The 20,632-nt window shown below is 43.8% G+C and overlaps 1 protein-coding gene across 5 annotated transcripts in view; it reads left to right on the top strand.

Moving 5' to 3' along the window:
* Positions 1–304: 304 nt before the first annotated feature.
* Positions 305–20,632, top strand: part of LOC112250145 (family with sequence similarity 184 member Ab) — a 120,832-nt gene continuing 100,504 nt past the window's right edge. For 4 of the 5 annotated variants that reach the window (XM_042321681.1, XM_024420036.2, XM_024420038.2 and 1 more), the window contains exon 1: positions 305–1,011. In XM_042321681.1, the coding sequence (XP_042177615.1) occupies positions 850–1,011 (162 nt within the window). In that variant the 5' untranslated portion in view covers positions 305–849. The remainder of the gene's footprint in view (positions 1,012–20,632) is intronic. The other variant, XM_024420037.2, reaches the window with a different exon arrangement.

The raw sequence follows: 20,632 nt of genomic DNA on the forward strand, positions 1-20,632 counted from the left end.
GACACGCGCGCACAAACACACACACACACACACACACACACACACACACACACACACACACACACACACACACACACACACACACACACACACACACACATACACACACACTCGCTCCTTGAACCATATCCACAAAATATGGAAAAATTACAATGTTTTGATTAATACTAATGAAATGTGGTGAAGGTTTCCGCTGACTCTGATCCCCATCGTAGCAGTACCAATAATATTTCATCGCATCAATGAAACTGAGGGGAGAGCGTGAAAACGAACGGAACTGACGTCAGATATGTAAACTGTTGAAGTGATCCATGGTAACCGAGTCCTTAGCAGTGCAGCAACCACTCAGCCTGTCATAGCTAGTTATGCATTGAAGAAACCACTCTTCGGACCGGCTCTCTCCGGTGCAAAATATCGGGTTCAACGTGAGTAACATCAATTCACCAAGCTCTTTCATTCGTGCAAATACAAATCGACGAATTTCCGGAATTTGAGTGTGGTCAAACCAATGCTGTTGCTACACCTAACGATAGCTATCTAACGTTAGCTAATGCTGAGGACCTCTTCATGAAACTGCAACATTTCTGTGATGATGATGGTTGGCAGTGTTAATTGGTTCAGCAAATAAGGGCAAATATTACAACGTTATGCTAGCAGCTATTGCATTCGTTTTTTTCCTGCGCAAAATGAAAGATTGATATCCAGCAGTTGAAAGATTGATGTCTTGATGTTGTTTTATTTTACGGTTTCGAGGAGAAAGAACCCGTTGCAGGAGAACCTGCTTTGACCATTGTGCCATTGATCGCTACATCACATTCTTATAGTAACAACATTTGAAGGACCGTGAAGATGGCGACTGGAGCGGGTTGGCAGCAGTACTACAGCCCTGCTGTTGGCAATCCTTCGACCGGAGCAGGGAAATATAATTCTGGCTCATCATCAACAATCACCATGGAATATACCCAAGATCTGCACCTCAAAATGAGCAAGAAAATAGCACAGCTGACAAAGGTAAGGATTGCAACTGTTATATTTAGATATTCGGGTATCAAGGGTCCTTGTATCAGGTGCTGTGACCCTGCTACTGCACCTGTCAAGGCTCGGGTGCTGAGGAGGTAACTGACCCCGATCCTATCGTCCATCAGCGAATCGATGCTCTGACTGTACAGATCGCAAATGTAACAATTATGTTGCTAGCTAATGTAGTCATTAAGTTTGTAGAAAATGAAATGCCTAGTTTGGTCATGGGTATTATTCAATCATACAATTGAACACGGGACGCCATTACTGTATTACTCAGTGTCTTATACTGCTCAATAATAATAACTTTTAACCCGAGGTGCTAACAGCTTTTTATACCACCAGCTGGAATGAAATGATTGTGTGTGTGTGTGTGTGTGTGTGTGTGTGTGTGTGTGTGTGTGCTGATCACATCCTAAAGCCATTTTCAAATTGAGAACATGTAATTGTTACCCCTTTTAATAAAGCCTATGTTTTGCTACAAGGTAATTTAGGAGGCAAGTATCCCATCCACACTAGGAGCAAGATCCATTGAAGTAAAGAAGAGAGAGTGGTTCCACATGATCCTAGAACCTGACCTTGTATGGGCTATTAACCCTTTAAAGTGGGCACAGCTTTTGCTGGTGGCAGGGTTTCACATTTCAGTACATTTTATATGTGAGTTGGCTAAAGTACAAGACAGACTAGGACACCAGACTAGTATTTTACCTACTCTAGCCTTACGGTTTTCCATTTGATAACCAATCCAAAAGGATTGTCCTACAAACTAACCCAAAGTGTGTGTGACCATGTTGTTTGTACACCCCAGCAGCCCCTCTCCTCTGTCTGTGCTTCATCTGTTAAGACATTTCTTTTTCCGCCCTGTCAAACAGACACAGACAGACTTCAACTGATTTAAAGACTAGTGGCAAGTATCCTCTTGTCCAGGTCATAACTCAGTCAAAACATTGCAGTAGTGGACATGGGTCTGAAAGGGGATACATCATACCTGCCCTAAAGAAGCATTAGAAGGCAGCTCCATTGTCTGTTTCTGAAGCTCTAGTTTGGTCAAACCACTGTCTCCTACTCACTGCAGTAAGGTCCTGATTCATAACGTTTGCGGTGTCATTCCGAGTAGGTTGACACTACAGTATTTTGAAGCTCATTGGGATGCAATACTTTCATATTTCTCAGCTTTACAGCACAGCATTAGATGTTTGTTTCAATCTCATAGTCACCTGAATGAGTGATGCAGAAAAAAAAGTTTGGATGCAACGGCATTTCAAACTGATGGGCCATATTTTAGCCTACTGTAATCATCTTTTTGAACGGAAGCCTAATATCCATGTGATTTATATTTCCTTTATTGGTCTTTTTAAATCCGATCTTGTGTCTCACCATTTGCACAAAATCCTTTCTGTAAAATGTTTATTTTTCTTGTACCGCTGCACGCGCGAGAGCAGTATTTTATTGTCCGTTGAATTTCATATAGGATGGCTGTGAAGACTGTAAGTTGGTCATAGCAACCAGCTCCATATAGTTCAAGGCAATATCATGCAGGTATTAAAGATGCATGTTTTTCTGAAGCAACTGGCCTTGACCAGTCTTTTGTCCTTAGCTTCGGCTATGAGTAAGGTTATGGGTTTCTAGATAAAAGCACCTAAAAACAGAATATTATGCAGATATATTATGCACCCTTAATAATGTTCCAAGGACAAACAGGTGCAAGGCAGTCTAATTTTATAGCCTATTTTAAGTATAGAGCTGGATCTAGCTGTAGGCTTTAAAAGCTTTCCACCTGAATAGTCTATAACTACAACACTATTATACACAACAGGGCTACAGACTTTGACCATTTAGTCACATTTATGCGACCCTTTGAGATGGCTGTGTGAGTTATATTTTTAATTGGTAGCATCTGTGCGAGTTGCACATTCTACCTGGACACCGCAATCAAAACTGCCTATTTCTTGCCTGGGTAAGACCATGATTTGGTCGAACAGTAAAGTGCATTATCCTCATTATTCCTGAAATGATTGTCTGCCCTGCGGCTGTGCCTGTTTCGTTAGGGACGGCTGCTGTGATGAGCGAGCTCACTCCCTTTCCCCTTATGTGGGCACTGAAACATGCATTCTCTATGTATAAAATGCAATTTGGAAGCAACTACTGTTGTACTTGTTGAAAAGCCCATCTCCACTTTCTGTACTGTAGGTATACTTTTTATTTTTCAACTCTCAATATTGAGCTAGAACCACACTGTTTTATAATACTTAATTTCACAAAACAACAAACCTTTGAATGTAGTTTTTATAACCGTGTGTTGAGCTACTTCTGCGCATTTAGCCCTCCTGTAACGGTTTTCTAGTGGTGATGAAGGAGAGTCGGACCAAACTGCAGCGTGTCGATTGAGATTCATGTTTAATCAAATAAAGAAACACGAACACTACACAAAACAATAAACGTAATCGAAACAGCCTATCTAGTGCAAACTAACCGAGAGTACACATAGGACACTAAGGACAATCACCCACGACAAACTCAAAGAATATGGCTGCCTAAATATGGTCCCCAATCAGAGACAACGATAAGCACCTGCCTCTGATTGAGAACCACTCCAGACAGCCATAGACTCTGCTAGACAACCCACTAAGCTACAATCCCAATACCACCACCAAAACCCCAAGACAAACACACCACAATTACAAAAACCCCATGCCACACCCTGGCCTGACCAAATACATAAAGATAAACACAAAATACTTTGACCAGGGCGTGACACCTCCAGTCATCCCTGACATCAGTATACTATTTTCCCCACTTCATTGGCAATTACAGGCTCTCATTGAACAGTTTCCACAAGACCCAAAAGAGATCCATGCAAAACACTCAGTTCTATCACGGTGAAAATCCTGTGTTCCAACGGCACGTTGTCTTAGCTAATCCAAGTTTATCATTTTAAAAGGCTAATTGATCATTAGAAAACCCTTTTGCAATTATGTTAGCACAGCTGAAAACTGTTGTTCTGATTTAAAGACACAATAAAACTGTCCTTCTTTAGATTAGTTGAGTATCTGGAGCATTAGCATGTGTGGGTTCGATTACAGGCTCAAAATGGCCAGAAACAAAGATATTTCTTCTGAAACTCGTCAGTCTATTCTTGCTCTGAGAAATGAAGGTTATTCCATGCAAGAAATTGCCAAGAAACTGAAGATCTCATACAACGCTGTGTACTACTCCCTTCACAGAACAGTGCAAACTGGCCCTAACCAGAATAGAAAGAGGAGTGGGAGGCCCCGGTGCACAACTAAGCAAGAGGACATGTACATTAGAGTCTCTAGTTTGAGAAACAAACGTCTCACAAGTCCTCAACTGGCAACGTCATTAAATAGTACCCGCAAAACAACAGTGAAGAGGCGACTCCGGGATGCTTTTCTTCTAGGCAGAGTTGCAAAGAAAAAGCCATATCTCAGACTGGCCAATAAAAGATTAAGATGGGCAAAAGAACAGACACTGGACAAATTTAAGTTTTTGAGGTGTTAGGATCACAAAGAAGAACATTCGTGAGACGCAGAAAAAACTGAAAAGATGCTGGAGGAGTGCTTGACACCATTTGTCAAGCATGGTGGAGGCAATGTGATGGTCTGGGGGTGCTTTGGTGGTGGTGGGAATACATTTACATGTCTTAGAATGGCCTAGTCAAAGCCCAGACCTCAATCCAATTAAGAATCTGTGGTATGACTTAAAGATTGCTGTACACCAGCGGAACCCATCCAACTTGATGGAGCTGGAGGAGTATTGCCATGAAGAATGGGCAAAACTCCCAGTGGCTAGATGTGCCAAGCTTATAGAGACATACCCCAAGAGACTTGCAGCTGTAATAGCTGCAAAAGGTGGCCCTACAAAGTATTGACTTTGGGGGGGTGAATAGTTACGCACGCTCAAGTTCAGTTTTTTTGTGTCTTATTTCTTGTTTGTTTCACAATAGAAGATGTTTAGCATCTTCAAAGTGGTAGGCATGTGTACATCAAATGACACAAACACCCCAAAAATGTAATTAAATTCCAGGTTGTAAGGCAACAAAATAGGAAAATGCCAAGGGGGGGTGAAGACTTTACAAGCCACTGTGTGTGTATATGTGTGTGTACAGTTGAAGTCTACCTACACTTTGGGGTCATTAAAACTTGTTTTTGAACCACTCCACAAGTTTCTTATTAACAAACTATAGTTTTGGCAAGTTGGTTAGCACATCTACTTTGTGCATGACACAGTAATTTTTCCAACCATTGTTTACAGACAGATTATTTCACTTATAATGCACTGTATCACAATTCCAGTGGGTCAGAAGTTTACATACACTAAGTTGACTGTGCCTTTAAACAGCTTGGAAAATTCCAGAAAATGATGTAATGGCTTTAGAAGCTTCTGATAGGCTAATTGACATCATTTTAGTCAATTGGAGGTGTACCTGTGGATGTATTTCAAGGCCTACCTTCAAACAACAGTGCCTCTTTGCTTGACATCATGGGAAAATCAAAAGAAATCAGCCAAGACCTCAGAAAAAATATTGTAGACCTCCACAAGTCTGGTTCATCCTTGGGAGCAATTTCCAAATGCCTGAAGGTACCACGTTCATCTGTACAAACAATAGCACGCAAGTATAAACACCATGGGACCATGCAGCCGTCATACCGCTCAGGAAGGAGACGCGTTCTGTCTCCTAGAGATGAACGTACTTTGGTGCGAAAAGTGCAAATCAATCCCAGAACAACAGCAACGGACCTTGTGAAGATGCTGGAGGAAACCGGTACAAAAGTATCTATATCCACAGTAAAACAAGTCCTATATCGACAACCTGAAAGGCCGTTGAGCAAGGAAGAAGCCACTGCTCCAGAACCGCCATAAAAAAGCCAGACTACGGTTTGCAACTGCACATGGGGACAAAGATCGTACTTTTTGTCCTCTGGTCTGATGAAACAAAAATAGAACTGTTTGGCCATAATGACCATCGTTATGTTTGGAGGAAAAAGTGGGAGACTTGCAAGCCGAAAAACACCATCCCAACCGTGAAGCACGGGGGTGGCAGCATCATGTTGTGGGGGTGCTTTGCTGCAGGAGGGACTGGTGCACTTCACAAAATGGATGGCATCATGAGGGAGGAAAATTATGTAGATATATTGAAGCAACATCCCAAGACCTCAGGAAGTTAAAGCTTGGTCGCAAATGGGTCTTCCAAATGGACAATGACCCCAAGCATACTTCCAAAGTTGTGGCAAAATGGTTTAAGGACAACAAAGTCAAGGTATTTGAGTGGCCATCACAAAGCCCTGACCTCAATCCTTTTGAAAATTTGTGGGCAAAACTGAAAAAGCGTGTGTGAGCAAGGAGGCCTACAAACCTGACTCAGTTCTGTCAGGAGGAATGGGCCAAAATTCACCCAACTAATTGTGGGAAGCTTATGGAGGGCTACCCAAAAGGTTTGACCTAAGTTAAACAATTTAAAGGCAATGCTACCAAATACTAATTGAGTGCATGTAAACTTCTGACCCACTGGGAATGTGATGAAAGAAATAAAAGCTGAAATAAATATATAATTCTCTCTACTATTATTCTGACATTTCACATTCTTAAATAAAGTGGTGATCCTAACTGACCTAAGACAGGGCATTTTTACTTGGATTAAATGTCAGGAATTGTGAAAAACTGATTAAATGTATTTGGCTAAGGTGTATGTAAACTTCCAACTTCAACTGTGTGTGTGTGTGTGTGTGTAATATCAATTTGATCAGAAATACAGTGTAGACATTGTTAATGTTGTAAATGACTATTGTAGCTGGAAACGGCTAATTTTTTATGGAATATGTGCATAGGCGTACAGAGGCCCATTATCAGCAACCATCACTTTCAATGGCAGATTGTGTTATATACACTGCTCAAAAAAATAAAGGGAACACTAAAATAACACATCCTAGATCTGAATGAATGAAATATTCTTATTAAATACTTTTTTCTTTACGTAGTTGAATGTGCTGACAACAAAATCACACAAAAATTATGAATGGAAATCAAATTTATCAACCCATGGAGGTCTGGATTTGGAGTCGCACTCAAAATTAAAGTGGAAAACCACACTACAGGCTGATCCAACTTCTATGTAATGTCCTTAAAACAAGTCAAAATGAGGCTCAGTAGTGTGTGTGTGTGTGTGTGGCCTCCACGTGCCTGTATGACCTCCCTACAACGCCTGGGCATGCTCCTGATGAGGTGGCGGATGGTCTCCTGAGGGATCTCTTCCCAGACCTGGACTAAAGCATCCGCCAACTCCTGGACAGTCTGTGGTGCAACGTGGCGTTGGTGGATGGAGCGAGACATGATGTCCCAGATGTGCTCAACTGGATTCAGGTCTGGGGAACGGGCGGGCCAGTCCATAGCATCAATGCCTTCCTCTTGCAGGAACTGCTGACACCCTCCAGCCACATGAGGTCTAGCATTGTCTTGCATTAGGAGGAACCCAGGGCCAACCGCACCAGCATATGGTCTCACAAGGGGTCTGAGGATCTCATCTCGGTACCTAACGGCAGTCAGGCTACCTCTGGCGAGCACATGGAGGGCTGTGCGGCCCCCCAAAGAAATGCCACCCCACACCATGACTGACCCACCGCCAAACCGGTCATGCAGGAGAATGTTGCAGGCAGCAGAACGTTCTCCACGGCGTCTCCAGACTCTGTCACGTCTGTCACATGTGCTCAGTGTGAACCTTCTTTCATCTGTGAAGAGCACAGGGCGCCAGTGGCGAATTTGCCAATCTTGGTGTTCTCTGGCAAATGCCAAACGTCCTGCACGGTGTTGGGCTGTAAGCACAACCCCCACCTGTGGACATCGGGCCCTCATACCACCCTCATGGAGTCTGTTTCTGACCCTTTGAGCAGACACATGCACATTTGGGGCCTGCTGGAGGTCATTTTGCAGGGCTCTGGCAGTGCTCCTCCTGCTCCTCCTTGTACAAAGGCGGAGGTAGAGGTCCTGCTGCTGGGTTGTTGCCCTCCTACAGCCTCCTCCACGTCTCCTGATGTACTGGCCTGTCTCCTGGTAGCGCCTCCATGCTCTGGACACTACACTGACAGACACCGCAAACCTTCTTGCCACAGCTCGCATTGATGTGCCATCCTGGATGAGCTGCACTACCTGAGCCACTTGTGTGGGTTGTAGACTCCGGCTCATGCTACCACTAGAGTGAAAGCACCGCCAGCATTCAAAAGTGACCAAAACATCAGCCAGGAAGCATAGGAACTGAGAAGTGGTCTGTGGTCACCACCTGCAGAACCACTCCTTTATTGGGGGTGTCTTGCTAATTGCCTATAATTTCCACCTGTTGTCTATTCCATTTGCACAACAGCATGTGAAATTTATTGTCAATCAGTGTTGCTTCCTAAGTGGACAGTTTGATTTCACAGAAGTGTGATTGACTTGGAGTTACATTGTGTTGTTTAAGTGTTCCCTTTATTTTTTTGAGCAGTGTATAACGTGTGTGTGTGTGTGTGCACACTTGGCCTCGATGACGTCACGGTATTTCTGTCCAATCAAATTGCCATTGATAAAATGCAATTGTTGTTCATTGTCCATAGCTTATTCCTGCCCACAACATAACTCCACCACCAACATGGTGCACTCTGTTCACAACGTTGACATCAGTAAACCGCTCACCCACACAATGGCATACACATGGTCTGCGATTGTGGGGCCGGTTGGACGTACTGCCAAATTCTCTAAAACAACGTTGGAGGCGGCTTATGGAAGCGAAATTAGCGTTAGAATATATGGCAACAGCTCTGGTGGACAGCACTGCATTCCTGCAGTCAGCATGGCAATTGCACGCTCCCTCAAAACTTGACCTTTTGTGACATTGTGTTGTGTGACAATACCGTACATTTTAGTGGCATTATATTGTCCCCAGCACAAGGGGCACCTGTGTAACGATCATGCTGTTTAATCAGCTTCTTGATATGCCACATGTTATCTTGGCAAAGGAGAAATGCTCACTAACAGGGATGTAAACAAATTTGTGCACACTTTGAGACAGACAAGCTTTTGTGCATATGGAATTTCTGGGGACTTTTTATTTCAGCTCATGAAACCATGGGACCAACACTTTACATGTTGCATTTTATATTTTAGTTTAGTAGGTATACATTTTTTGGGACAATTTGGATATCTGAAAAAATGTCATGCCTAGCCTACGAGATATCTCTTATGGTTTTGAGATACGGATTGTGCAAAATGCGCATCGGCCATTGCAAAGGTATACATAGACCTCATTGGTGAAAAGTATTTTAGGACATTTACATTAAAAATACATGGCTTCTAGAGTGGATTTTATATTTAGAGTTAGAGATCAGGCTCCTGTGTTATTAGTTTCCACTTCCTCAGGTCAATTAGCCCTAAAATCATGAATCAGGCCTGTGTGATATTAGTGCACATAAAGATGTAGGGAAATTCATCTCTGTTGAACAATTCTGGAACCCTATTTTGACAGTAAAATATAACAACAAATAGCCTAATGTCATGAATTTTGGTTTGACAAATCACTGGATTAGGTTGCACATCAAATTATCTTGTATCATGCATTCCTGCTTGGACATGTTAGATGAAACAACTTACAGTATTTATTGAATTCCATCTCAGTAGTCTATGACACTTCTGAATAAAGAACTGTGAATGACTTTAATGACTGTATAAGATGGTTACATTTTGTTTTATTGCGTGGCGCTGCAGAATGTTTTTGTGCTACCAAATCATGGGCTGGTGTCACCAACTGCAAAAGTTACAGTAGTGGAAACATTAGTCGCAAGCCTTGCAGCACAGTTAAAACATGTTTCCTCATTTACATAGAATAAACCCATTAGTTACATAGTTATCTTAATGATGCAGATTCCCATTGGTAATGGAATATTGCCTTTTAAAGAGTGAGTTGGAGCCAGAGAGTCAGCCTTCTCTGCGCTCCTGTTCTCCAAGCACTGCCCTGTTAACCTTTCTTCTGGAGCATGTTTCACTTAGAATGAAACCAATCTCTGATTTAGCTCCAGCTAGCTCCCAGCACCCTGTATTTACTTCTGAAATGGAGAGGATTGCTCTCTGTAAAGTGATGACAACCACACTTGAAGGAATGTGTTTCTCCCTTTTAGCCCAGCCGTGCCAAGTGGTCCCGTCCATCCCATCTCCCCAGTGGATTTCTCTCTGTAGTGAGATCACACAAGAGGATGGGCTCAGGCTGCGTTAATACCTCTGCCAGAGAGGGGAATGTAGTGCAATGCACTGTCTGCATGTGTCGTGCCATAATCCCAGGGGTTAAAAGTGATTTGATTTCTTTGTCTTATCAGGTGGCAGGATTGCCTGGGCTGTGCTACAGAGCAGATGGCTGTGGCCCAGGGCTTAGTTCCAATAGGTATTGCTGGGAGGAACTGTAACAATATGTTATTTTAGGAAACAGCTTCAGCGTTATCCGGTTGACCTCAGAATGAAATGGCACTGCAGGCTTAACAGAAAACGCTTATTCTGCGTAAGCATGTTAACGCTACAGTACCTATGAGTGGGTAGGAAATGTACTGCAAGATTGCAACCAAAGATGTGCTCCAATGGGATGGCAAGAAAGAAAGTCTGACAACTCAATCTTTCTCAGGAAATATGCCATTTATGGAGAGAGAAAAAATTGCACATTTTATAGTCAATAGTATTTTGTGGTGAAGAAAAAAGCTTGTTATTTGAGAACACATTGTCCATGACTTTACCTGCAGGCACTGGGGATATTGAACATTATTTCAATTACTCTCCCAGAAGGATTCAGAGAGGGGTCAAAATCAAATGAGAAAACTGTCAAAATCAAACCCTGCTGTAGATAAGGCAGGGTTGTTATTAACCTTGGCAGGATGCTTTGGGATGAATCCCATGTCAGATTTCATTAAGATACGCTCTCATACCCCATGGCTACCTTGTCACAGGATACATGTGGAAACTTGTCTCCGATTCACCACCGACTGTCAAATCAAATTTTATTTGTCACATGCAACGAATACAACAAGTGTAGACCTTACCGTGAAATGCTTACTTACAAGCCCTTAACCAACAGTGCAGTTCAAGAAGAGTTAAGAAAATATTTACCAAATAAACTAAAGTAAAAAATAATAAACAGTAACACAATAACACGGCTATATACAGGGGGTACAGGTTAGAGGTAATTTGTACATGTAGGTAAGGTGAAGTGACTATGCATAGATAATGAACAGTGAGTAGCAGCAGTGTACAAAACAAATGGATAAGGGGGGTTATCAATGCAATGGTCCAGTGACCATTTGATTAATTGTTCAGCAGTCTTATGGCTTGGGGGAGAAGCTGTTATTGAGCCTTTTGGTCCTAGATTTGGCGCTCTGGTACTGCTTGCCGTGCGGTAGCAGAGAGAACAGTCTATAACTTGGGTGACTGGAGTCTCTGACAATATTTTGGGCTTTCCTCTGACATCGCCTATTATATAGGTCCTGAATTGCAGGAAGCTTGGCCCCAGTGATGTACTGGGCCGTACGCACTACCCTCTGTAGTGCCTTACGGTCGAATGCCGAGCAGTTGCCATACCAGGCGGTGACGCAACCGGTCAGGATGCTCTCGATGGTGCAGCTGTAGAACTTTTTGATGATCTGGGCACCCATGTCAAATCTTTTCAGTCTCCTGAAGGGGAAAAAGTTTTGTCTTGCCCTTTTCACGACTGTCTTGGTGTGTTTGGACCATAATAGATCGTTGGTGATGTGGACACCAAGGAACTTGAAACTCTTCACTCGCTCCACTACAGCCCCCTTGATGTTAATGGGAGCCTGTTTGGCCCGCCCTTTCCTGTAGTCCACGATCAGCACCTTTGTCTTGCTCACATTGAGGGAGAGGTTGTTGTCCTGGCACCACACTGCCAGTTCTCTGACCACCTCCCTATAGGCTGTCTCGTCGTTGTTGGTGATCAGGCCTACCACTTGTGTTTTCAGCAAACTTAATGATGGTGTTGGATTCGTGTTTGGCCACGCAGTCGTGGGTGAACAGGGAGTACAGAAGGGGACTAAGTACACACCCCTGAGGGGCCCCAGTGTTGAGGATCAGCGTGGCAGACGTGTTGTTGCCTACCCTTACCACCTGGGGGCGGTTGCAGAGTGAGGTGTTTAGTCCCAGGGTCCTTTGCTTAGTGATGAGCTTTGAGGGTACTATGATGTTGAACGCTGAGCTGTAGTCAATGAACAGCATTCTCACATAGGTGTTCCTTTTGTCCAAGTGGGAAAGGGCATTGTGGAGTGCGATTGAGATTGCATCATCAGTGGATCTGTTGGGGCGGTATGCGAATTGGAGTGGGTCTATGGTATCCGGGAGGATGCTGTTGATGTGAGCAATGAACAGCCTTTCAAAGCACTTCATGGCGACCGACATGAGTGCTACTGGACAGTAATCATTTAGGCAGGTTATCTTTGCTTCCTTGGGAACCGGGACTATGGTGGTCTGCTTGAAACATGTAGGTATTACAAACTCCTTCAAGGAGAGATTGAATATGTCAGTGAAGATACTTGCCAGTTGGTCCACGCATGATTTTTTTGGGGTGTTTTTTGTGTGAATTTTACCCCTTTTTCTCCCCAATTTCATGGTATCCAATTGTTTAGTAGTGATGAGACAAGATAGCTACAACTCCCGTACGGGCTCGGGAGAGACGAAAGTTGAAAGTCATGCGTCCTCCGATGCACAACCCACCAAGCCGCACTGCTTCTTTGTTTCAAATATTTTTTATTAAACACACGCAAGAATGGTGTATAGGTATACAAGACTGGTATACAATTCTTATCTAAACATAAAAGAGCATACAGGAACAACAAGACCCAGAGTTCTGGGTGCAAAACAAATAATACAAAACATGACATACAAAACAAGGACATGTAGAAAAGCCGCACTGCTTCTTAACACAGCGCCCTCCAACCCGGAAGCCAGCCGCACCAATGTGTTGGAGGAAACACCGTGCACATGGCAACCTTGGTTAGCGCGCACTGCGCCCGGTCCGCCACAGGAGTCGCTGGTGCGCGATGAGACAAGGATTTCCCTACCGGCCAAACCCTCCCTAACCCGGACGACGCTAGGCCAATTGTGCGTCCCCCCACGGACCTCCCGGTCGCGGTTTAAAGGTCTTGTTCACATCGGCTACCGAGAGCGCTATCACACAGTCATCCAGAACAGCTGGCGCTCTCGTGCATGCCTCAGTGTTGCTTGCCTCGAAGCGAGCATAAAAGGCATTTAGCTCGTCTGGTAGGCACGCGTCACTGGGCAGCTCGCGTCTGGGTTTCCCTTTGTAGTCCGTAATAGTTTTAAAGCCCTGCCACAACTGACATCAGAGCTGGTGTAATATGGAGTTGGTCCCCCCTTTGCTGCTATAAGGCTTTCCACTAGATGTTGGAATATTGCTGAGGGTACTTGCTTCCATTCAGCCACGAGCTGTGTGATGCAACCCGTGGTAAACAGTCATTGCCATACTGCTCATCTGTCATCTGCTAGAACACAGCACTGTGGTGACAATAATGCAGGATTTAGCCTGTAAAGTTTTGGAAAGTGGCTTTGAAGGTGAATATCTAGCTCTAATTATTTCACCTCAACTGTCTATGACAGACTCCAGGCAGCAATGAATCCTGGGAAACAGTACCCTGACCAATGAGTGTGAAAGTAACCCATGCATTTCTAATGTGATAGGCCTAAGCATTTACGAAGGCTATTTGAGTCGGCTGGCTGTTTGTTGTTAGGGGGACCATATTGTACTGCAGTGGTTCCCAATCAGGATTACTAGGACCCCTGAGGGTACTTGGCCTATCCACAGGGGTACTTGAGAAGACTTGTGACCATACGCTTACTAGTAAAATGCAAATTGGGGGGTACTTCAGGCGTACTCTGGGCAGAGTAATTCAGTTGGTGGTGCAGTAACCAAACAAAGTTGGGAACCACTGCTGTCCTGTACTGAGTTTCAACAGGGATGTGAGGAATTGAGGAACCCCAGAACAAAAACAGGTGAAGAAGATTAGAGAGGGCAGGTTGGAGGTGTCAGGTGGGGAACTGATGACAACACAGGAAGGACACGATCCTGAATGTCAGCACAGGTCAGAACACGAACACACGGACTGACTGTTGGACTAAATAATAATTGTTATTTACATCCGTTTGGAATCTTGCGTCATTCTTATAATGTTTTGAAATTGAAATGCATCCACAATCATAATCAATGTCAACCCTCGTCATTTACACTATATGGCCAAAAGTATGTGGACACATGCTTGTCAAACATCTCATTCCAAAATCATGGGCATTAATATCGAGTTGGTCCCCCCTTTGCTGCTATAACAGCCTCCACTCTTCTGGGAAGGCTTTTCACTAGATGTTGGAACATTGCTGCGGGAACTTGCTTCCATTCAGCCACAAGAGCATTAATGAGGTCGGGCACTGATGTTGTGCAATTTGGCCTGGTTCGCAGTCAGCGTTCAAATTCATCGCAATGCTGTTTGAGGTTGAGGTCAGGGCTCTGTTCAGGCCAGTCAAGTTCTTCCACACCGATCTTGACAAATAATTTCTGTGTGGACCTCGCTTTGTGCACGGGGGCATTGTCAAGCTGAAACAGGAAAGGACCTTCCCCAAACTGTTGCCACAAAGTTGGAAGCACAGAATCGTCTAGAATGTCATCGTATGCTGTAGCGTTAAGATCTTTCTTCACTGGAACTAAGGGGCCTAGCCCCTACCATGAAAAACAGCCCCAGACCATTATTCCTCCACCAAACATTACAGTTGGCACTATGCATTCGGGCAGGTAGCGTTCTCCTGGCATCCGTCGAACTCAGATTAGTCCGTTGGACTGCCAGGTGGTGAAGCGTGATTCATCACTCCAGAGAACATTTTTCTACTGCTCTAGAGTCCAATGGCGGCGAGCTTTACACCACTCTAGCCGATACTTGGTATTGCGCATGGTGATCTTAGGCTTGTGTGCGGCTGCTCGGAAATTGAAACACGTTTCATGAAGCTCCCGATGAACAGTTCTTGTGCAGATGTTGCTTCCAGAGGGAGTTTAGAACTCGGGAGTGAGTGTTGCAACCAAGGACAGAAGCACACTCAAAGGTTCTGTTCTTTGAGCTTGTGTGGCCTACCACTTCGCGGCCTAGCCGCTGTTCCTCCTAGTAGTTTACACTTCATAATAACAGCATTTATAGTTGACCGGGGCAGCTCTAGCCAGGCAGAAATTTGACAAACTGACTTGTTGGAAAGGTGTCATCCTATGACTGTGCTACGTTGAAAGTCACTGAGCTCTTCAGTAAGGCCATTCTACTGCCAATGTTTCTCTATGGAGATTGCATGGCTGTGTGCTCGATTTTATACACCTGTCAGCGACTAGTGTGGCTGAAATAGCCGAATCCACGAAAATAAAGGGGTGTCCACGTATTTTTGTATATACAGTGTATGAAACATAGCTAGCTAGTAAAATTATTAACAGTTGCCGATGTTACACATTTTCTAACAAGTTGTGAACGCGAGGCGTGGTGCATAGCAAATTAGGAAGCACCAGGCTAACTAGCTAGCCAGCTCAAGTCATGTGCTAACGTTTGCTGGTAGATGGCTGTAGGTGTCTGGTTGTAACGTTAATGCTTGCTGTTTAATGTCCATATCTATATAAAATATATCCCTGATTTGTAAAACTTTAAATCTTTGTAGTCGTAGATATGGCTACAGATAGTTTTTCAGCAAACATAGCCCAAAACATATTTTCCCCCCACTGTATGTTTGCCAACAATACCAATAGGGGTTTCATTATATAAACTAAGCTAGCCACCGTATTTGCCACCTGTCCTCTTGGTTCTGTCATCGGCAATAGCTGAGCTTCTGTTCTAGCTAAATCCAACTCTTTGTTTCAAAATCTGTTCGCTATATTCATGTTGAAACATGTATGGTTGAATGTTACCATGTACTGTAGCCAATAGAAAATCAAAAAATACTTCATAGTCGTGCTAGTGAGAGGAATCACTTGAAGCCATTGCATTCTGGTCAGTGCTTTCAGTTGTGCCCAAACAGTATTTCCAATCATTTTTCAGTGAGATCCCTATTGGCTCCTTGATTTGCCGATAGAAGTTGCTAGATAACGTTTTGCTGCGATGACGTCACAGCACCAATTTGCCTTGCTGCGGCAAGGTTTTCATCAAAGATCTCTCTGTACTTTGCTCTGTTCATCTTTCCCTCAATCCTGACTAGTCTCCCAGTCCCTGCCTCTGAAACGCTTCACCATAAGGATGGTTTCAGGTTTCCTCCAGACATGTCACTTGGCATTCAGACCAAAGAGGTCAAACTTGGTTTCATCAGACCAGAGAATCTTATTTCTCATGGTCTGAGTGTCCTTTAGGGGCCTTTTGGCAAACTCCAAGTGGGCTGTCGTGCCTTTTACTGAGGAGTGTCTTCCGTCCGGCCACTCTACCATAAAGGCCTAATTGGTGGAGTGTTGCATAGATGCGATAATCTTCCAAACGGACAACCATCTCCACAGAGGAACTCTGGAGCACTGTCAGTGTGACCATCGGGTTCTTGGTCACCTCCCTGACCAAGGCCCTTCCCTTCCTCCCGGCGGACAACTCTAGGAAGAATCGTGGTGGTTCCAAACTTCTTCCATTTAAGAATGATGGAGGCCATTGGGTTTTTGAGGATCTTCAATGCTAGACATTTTTTTGTACCCTTCCCCAGATCTTTGCCTCAACACAATCCTGTCTCGGAGCTCTACGAACAATTCCTTCAAATGGCTTGGTTTTTGCTCTGACATGCACTGTCAACTGTGGGACCTTATATAGACTGGTGTGTGCTTTTCCAAATCATGTCCAATCAATTGAATTTACCACAGGTGGAATAAAATTGTACAAATAATTCAAGGATGATCAATGGAAATAGGATGCACTTGAGCTAAATTTCGAGTCTCATAGCAAAGGTCTTATGTAGCATGTAGTGTGTTTTACATTGGATAAAAGTAGACTCACAGCTAGACAATGGTATATCATACATTGCAGTTGAGGAGCAATGGGAATGTCATTCTGCTTTGAAAGTTGATAAACTTGTAACCCCACGTTTGAGAAAATGGCCCTTGAATGTTTTGGTACACCTACTGGAGTGCTCTTCTTTCAGCATTGTTCACACCCTCTTAAGACTTAGTCCCACCCATCTCCAAGGATTCACATGTGAGGCCATGTGGTAAACACACACTATTTGTCACATGCACAGGATACAGAAGGTGTAAACACTAGAGTGATAGTACTTGCATACTTGCATAGTAGCACTATTAGATTATGTTTACCCAACACACTTGTCTAAGCGGATGGGTCATGTGAAGGAAATGCTATAACCACCCCCCAGCCACATTTAGCTAAGTGGACCATGTACACATGTTCATTAAATACTATCGATGGCTGTAATCACCCCCAGACACGCCTGCTAATTTCATGGGTCATGTAATAATCTGCCTGAAGTGGTGTTTTTTTATTTAGACATGTAGCTAGCTAACTAGCTAGCTAAACAATGAACCAGAATAACCCCAACTCATACTACCAATACCAACATTGTCATAGCTGTAGTATGAATCTATAGGTAGCTCAAGCTAACAAACTAGGTCCAATGTTAGCTAGCTAACATTAGGCTATAATTAGCAATGCAAATTGATTTCTAATTAGAATAATATTTCTACACAGATCATACACGTAATGTTAGCTAGCAAGCCAGCAAGCTAACTTTTGCTAGATAACTAACAGTAACGTAAACTCACCCCATTCCATACAAATGTGCGCAACCGCGACATTCAAACGAGGCTACAAAGAAAATTAATGGGACTGTAGCGACTGTGTTGACTTCAAAATCTGGGGAGTGAACTACGTTTCTATTCAAGCGTTGGTCGACATGGTAATGGCTCTATAGTATTGGAGAAAAATTTAAAAAACGGACCCTCCGTTACATCGTGACGTGTCATGCCGTAACGTACAGCAGGTATAAAGCAACTATTTCTGTCTTACAATCTCTCTCCACTAGGTGTAGCACTTCTATTATCCTTTAAAAACAAGAAATGGACAGTGACGAGGGTAAGGGTGGATACCTAGTCATATTTTGTGTCGTCACTGCAAGTGATCACGACTCTCAAAAAAACTGTTGACTTCTGAAGATCACTTTAGCACCGTCCTAAAAACCTGATTCAAATTCGACACAAACCTTCAAATAGTTATGTAATCACACATTATATAAACTCTTTATAGCGTTTTATTTACATTTTAGAGGCGATAAGGTGATAAGTTGGACAGATCGAGTGAAAAAAAGCTATTTTCCCACACAACATCTCTCCTTACCTATCACGCATTAGTTTAGCTTTAGGTCATGTCATTTATTTTGTTGGCAAGGGGAGAAAGTGTGCTTTACAATGGTATTGACATTACAGTTGATCTGGAAGTATTACGTTTTTTGGGGTGATAAAATAAGGTCAATTGTACAGACCAAGGCGATGTACAAAAGTGAGTGAGTTTACATTACGCTTTAACTTGCAATAAAAACTACTTTACGACAAAATTAGAAACTTTTTTTATCAGAAAATGTAGCTAGACTCTTACCTGTATATGTGGATGAACGCTTCACGGCGGACTGGAACCATTTAACTACGTTTTCCTTCTTTGGCCAGCTTTGTGTCAAGTCACTCTGGTTCACACTGACGGTGGCGTGTACAGAAAGTAGCCCATCACTTTTTCCTACTGATCCGTCGATGGCGCCTGCTAAATTCAGGGCATCAATGTTGAGAAAGTAGTAAAACGTTTGTAGTTCTCGATGGCTAACATTATATCTTTCAAAAACGGCGCGGTAAAAAGGACTGTCAACACATATTGAACAGCTCACGTTATAGACAGGAGCGTGCTACATGGCAGACCAATCCAAACTCCTCTCCCTGCATGTCCAGGCCATACATTTTCTCAGCCAATCATGGCTAGTGGGAAGGTTCCTGTTTCCATGGCTAAACCAACTAGGCTCATTATGGGGTATTGTGTATAGTTTGAGGGATTTGTTTTATTGAATCAATTTTAGAATAAGGCTGTAACCTAACAAAATGTGGGAAAAGTCAGTCTGAATACTTACCAAATGCACTGTACATTGTGAGTTCAGACTGAGGGCCTCTCCAACACTGAAGTGCCATTTTCTTCTATTGTAAGATGATACATTTTGTGGTAATTTGCACCCTTGCAGCATGTTGTGAATTCTCAATGTGGCCTAGTTCATATTTAATTCTGCACTTCATGCCTGTCTGTCCTGCTGGGTTGGGAGGGACTTAGAGAAACGCGACACCCCATCCTCTCACAAAACAATGCTCAATGTTTTTCTATCGGCCTCACACGTTGTACCATATGATAGAGTCATTTGGTTTATTGTCTCTCGCACATTGTCTACCCACAGTATTGTCAGCTATTACGCTGCATGTTGGCTTCTCCAGCGCTCTGCTTTTGTGTCCTCTCTTCTCTCTGACACACATATTGGTGTCAAGCTTCTCAGATGGTTTCGACACATTGGTCTCTGGCTCATGCACACACACTCACATACACACAGATTATAACACAAGCAACCAGAAACATCCTGCTCCTACAGGGAGGGTAGGGAGAGCACTAGCGTGTGAAACAAGATAACATAAACAAATCAATATTCTAACTGGCTGAGGGGCTACAGGTGAGAGTGTACAGCTCCTGCTGTGTCATGGTTACAGAGAGATGATGGAAGGGGACAGGGGCTTTCCCCAGGGACATCCGGAAGGCCCTCTGCTATTACAGCCCAGTCACCCCCCTCTCTGCTGCCTCACCCCCTCCATCAACCCCCAATTAAGATTAGAGGGAGCCGATATGACTTGGCCTTTCTCATCAGACGGCGGAAAGTTAATAGATGTTTACTCAAGAACCCCTCCACCTGCGGCCTGTAAGCGGGAGGCGTGGGGTGATGAAAGAGGCTAAGTAAATTGAGGACTGCTCGCTCTGGCTGGCTTTGAGGCAGCCATTTACCGCCTGGTAAATGGCTGCCACATCAACATGCCGAGTCGGTGCAGTCTGGGGGACCGGGCTGCCGAGGTGTCTGCCGAGGTGGCCGGCTCAGTCATCCAGGCGCTGTAAAATGACTCGTATCAGTGAAAACGGACTGGCTTGGGTCAGGAGCTGTCCTACCATGCGTACTGGAAGACACTGCTGCAGGCGCTGCGTCTGAGTGTAGCTGTCTCGTACTCTGTCTCCGACTTGTCAGTTTCTCTGTTCTGCAAGCTTAGCTCTCCCCCTCCTGCTCTTTTTCTCTCTGCTTCTTACTATCACACATCATCCTAGCCTCCAAGGTAAATACACAATGAATGGTAAAATGCTTCCACCTCAACCACCCCTCCCATTCCTCGCTCACGGAGCCGCAGAGGGATGTATAGCGCTGCCGTCAGCTCTATGTTTAATAACACTGAAGTAAAGTCAGTGGTATTCAACTAGCTTTGAGTTGCGGACCTCCCCAAGATCTTTGAAGTTGAATGGTTATAAATCTCTAGGCTTGGTGTTGGGCTTGTTTGTGTGCCCGA

This window comes from Oncorhynchus tshawytscha, linkage group LG05 (assembly GCF_018296145.1).
Source record: "Oncorhynchus tshawytscha isolate Ot180627B linkage group LG05, Otsh_v2.0, whole genome shotgun sequence".
Classification (NCBI taxonomy): domain Eukaryota; kingdom Metazoa; phylum Chordata; class Actinopteri; order Salmoniformes; family Salmonidae; genus Oncorhynchus; species Oncorhynchus tshawytscha.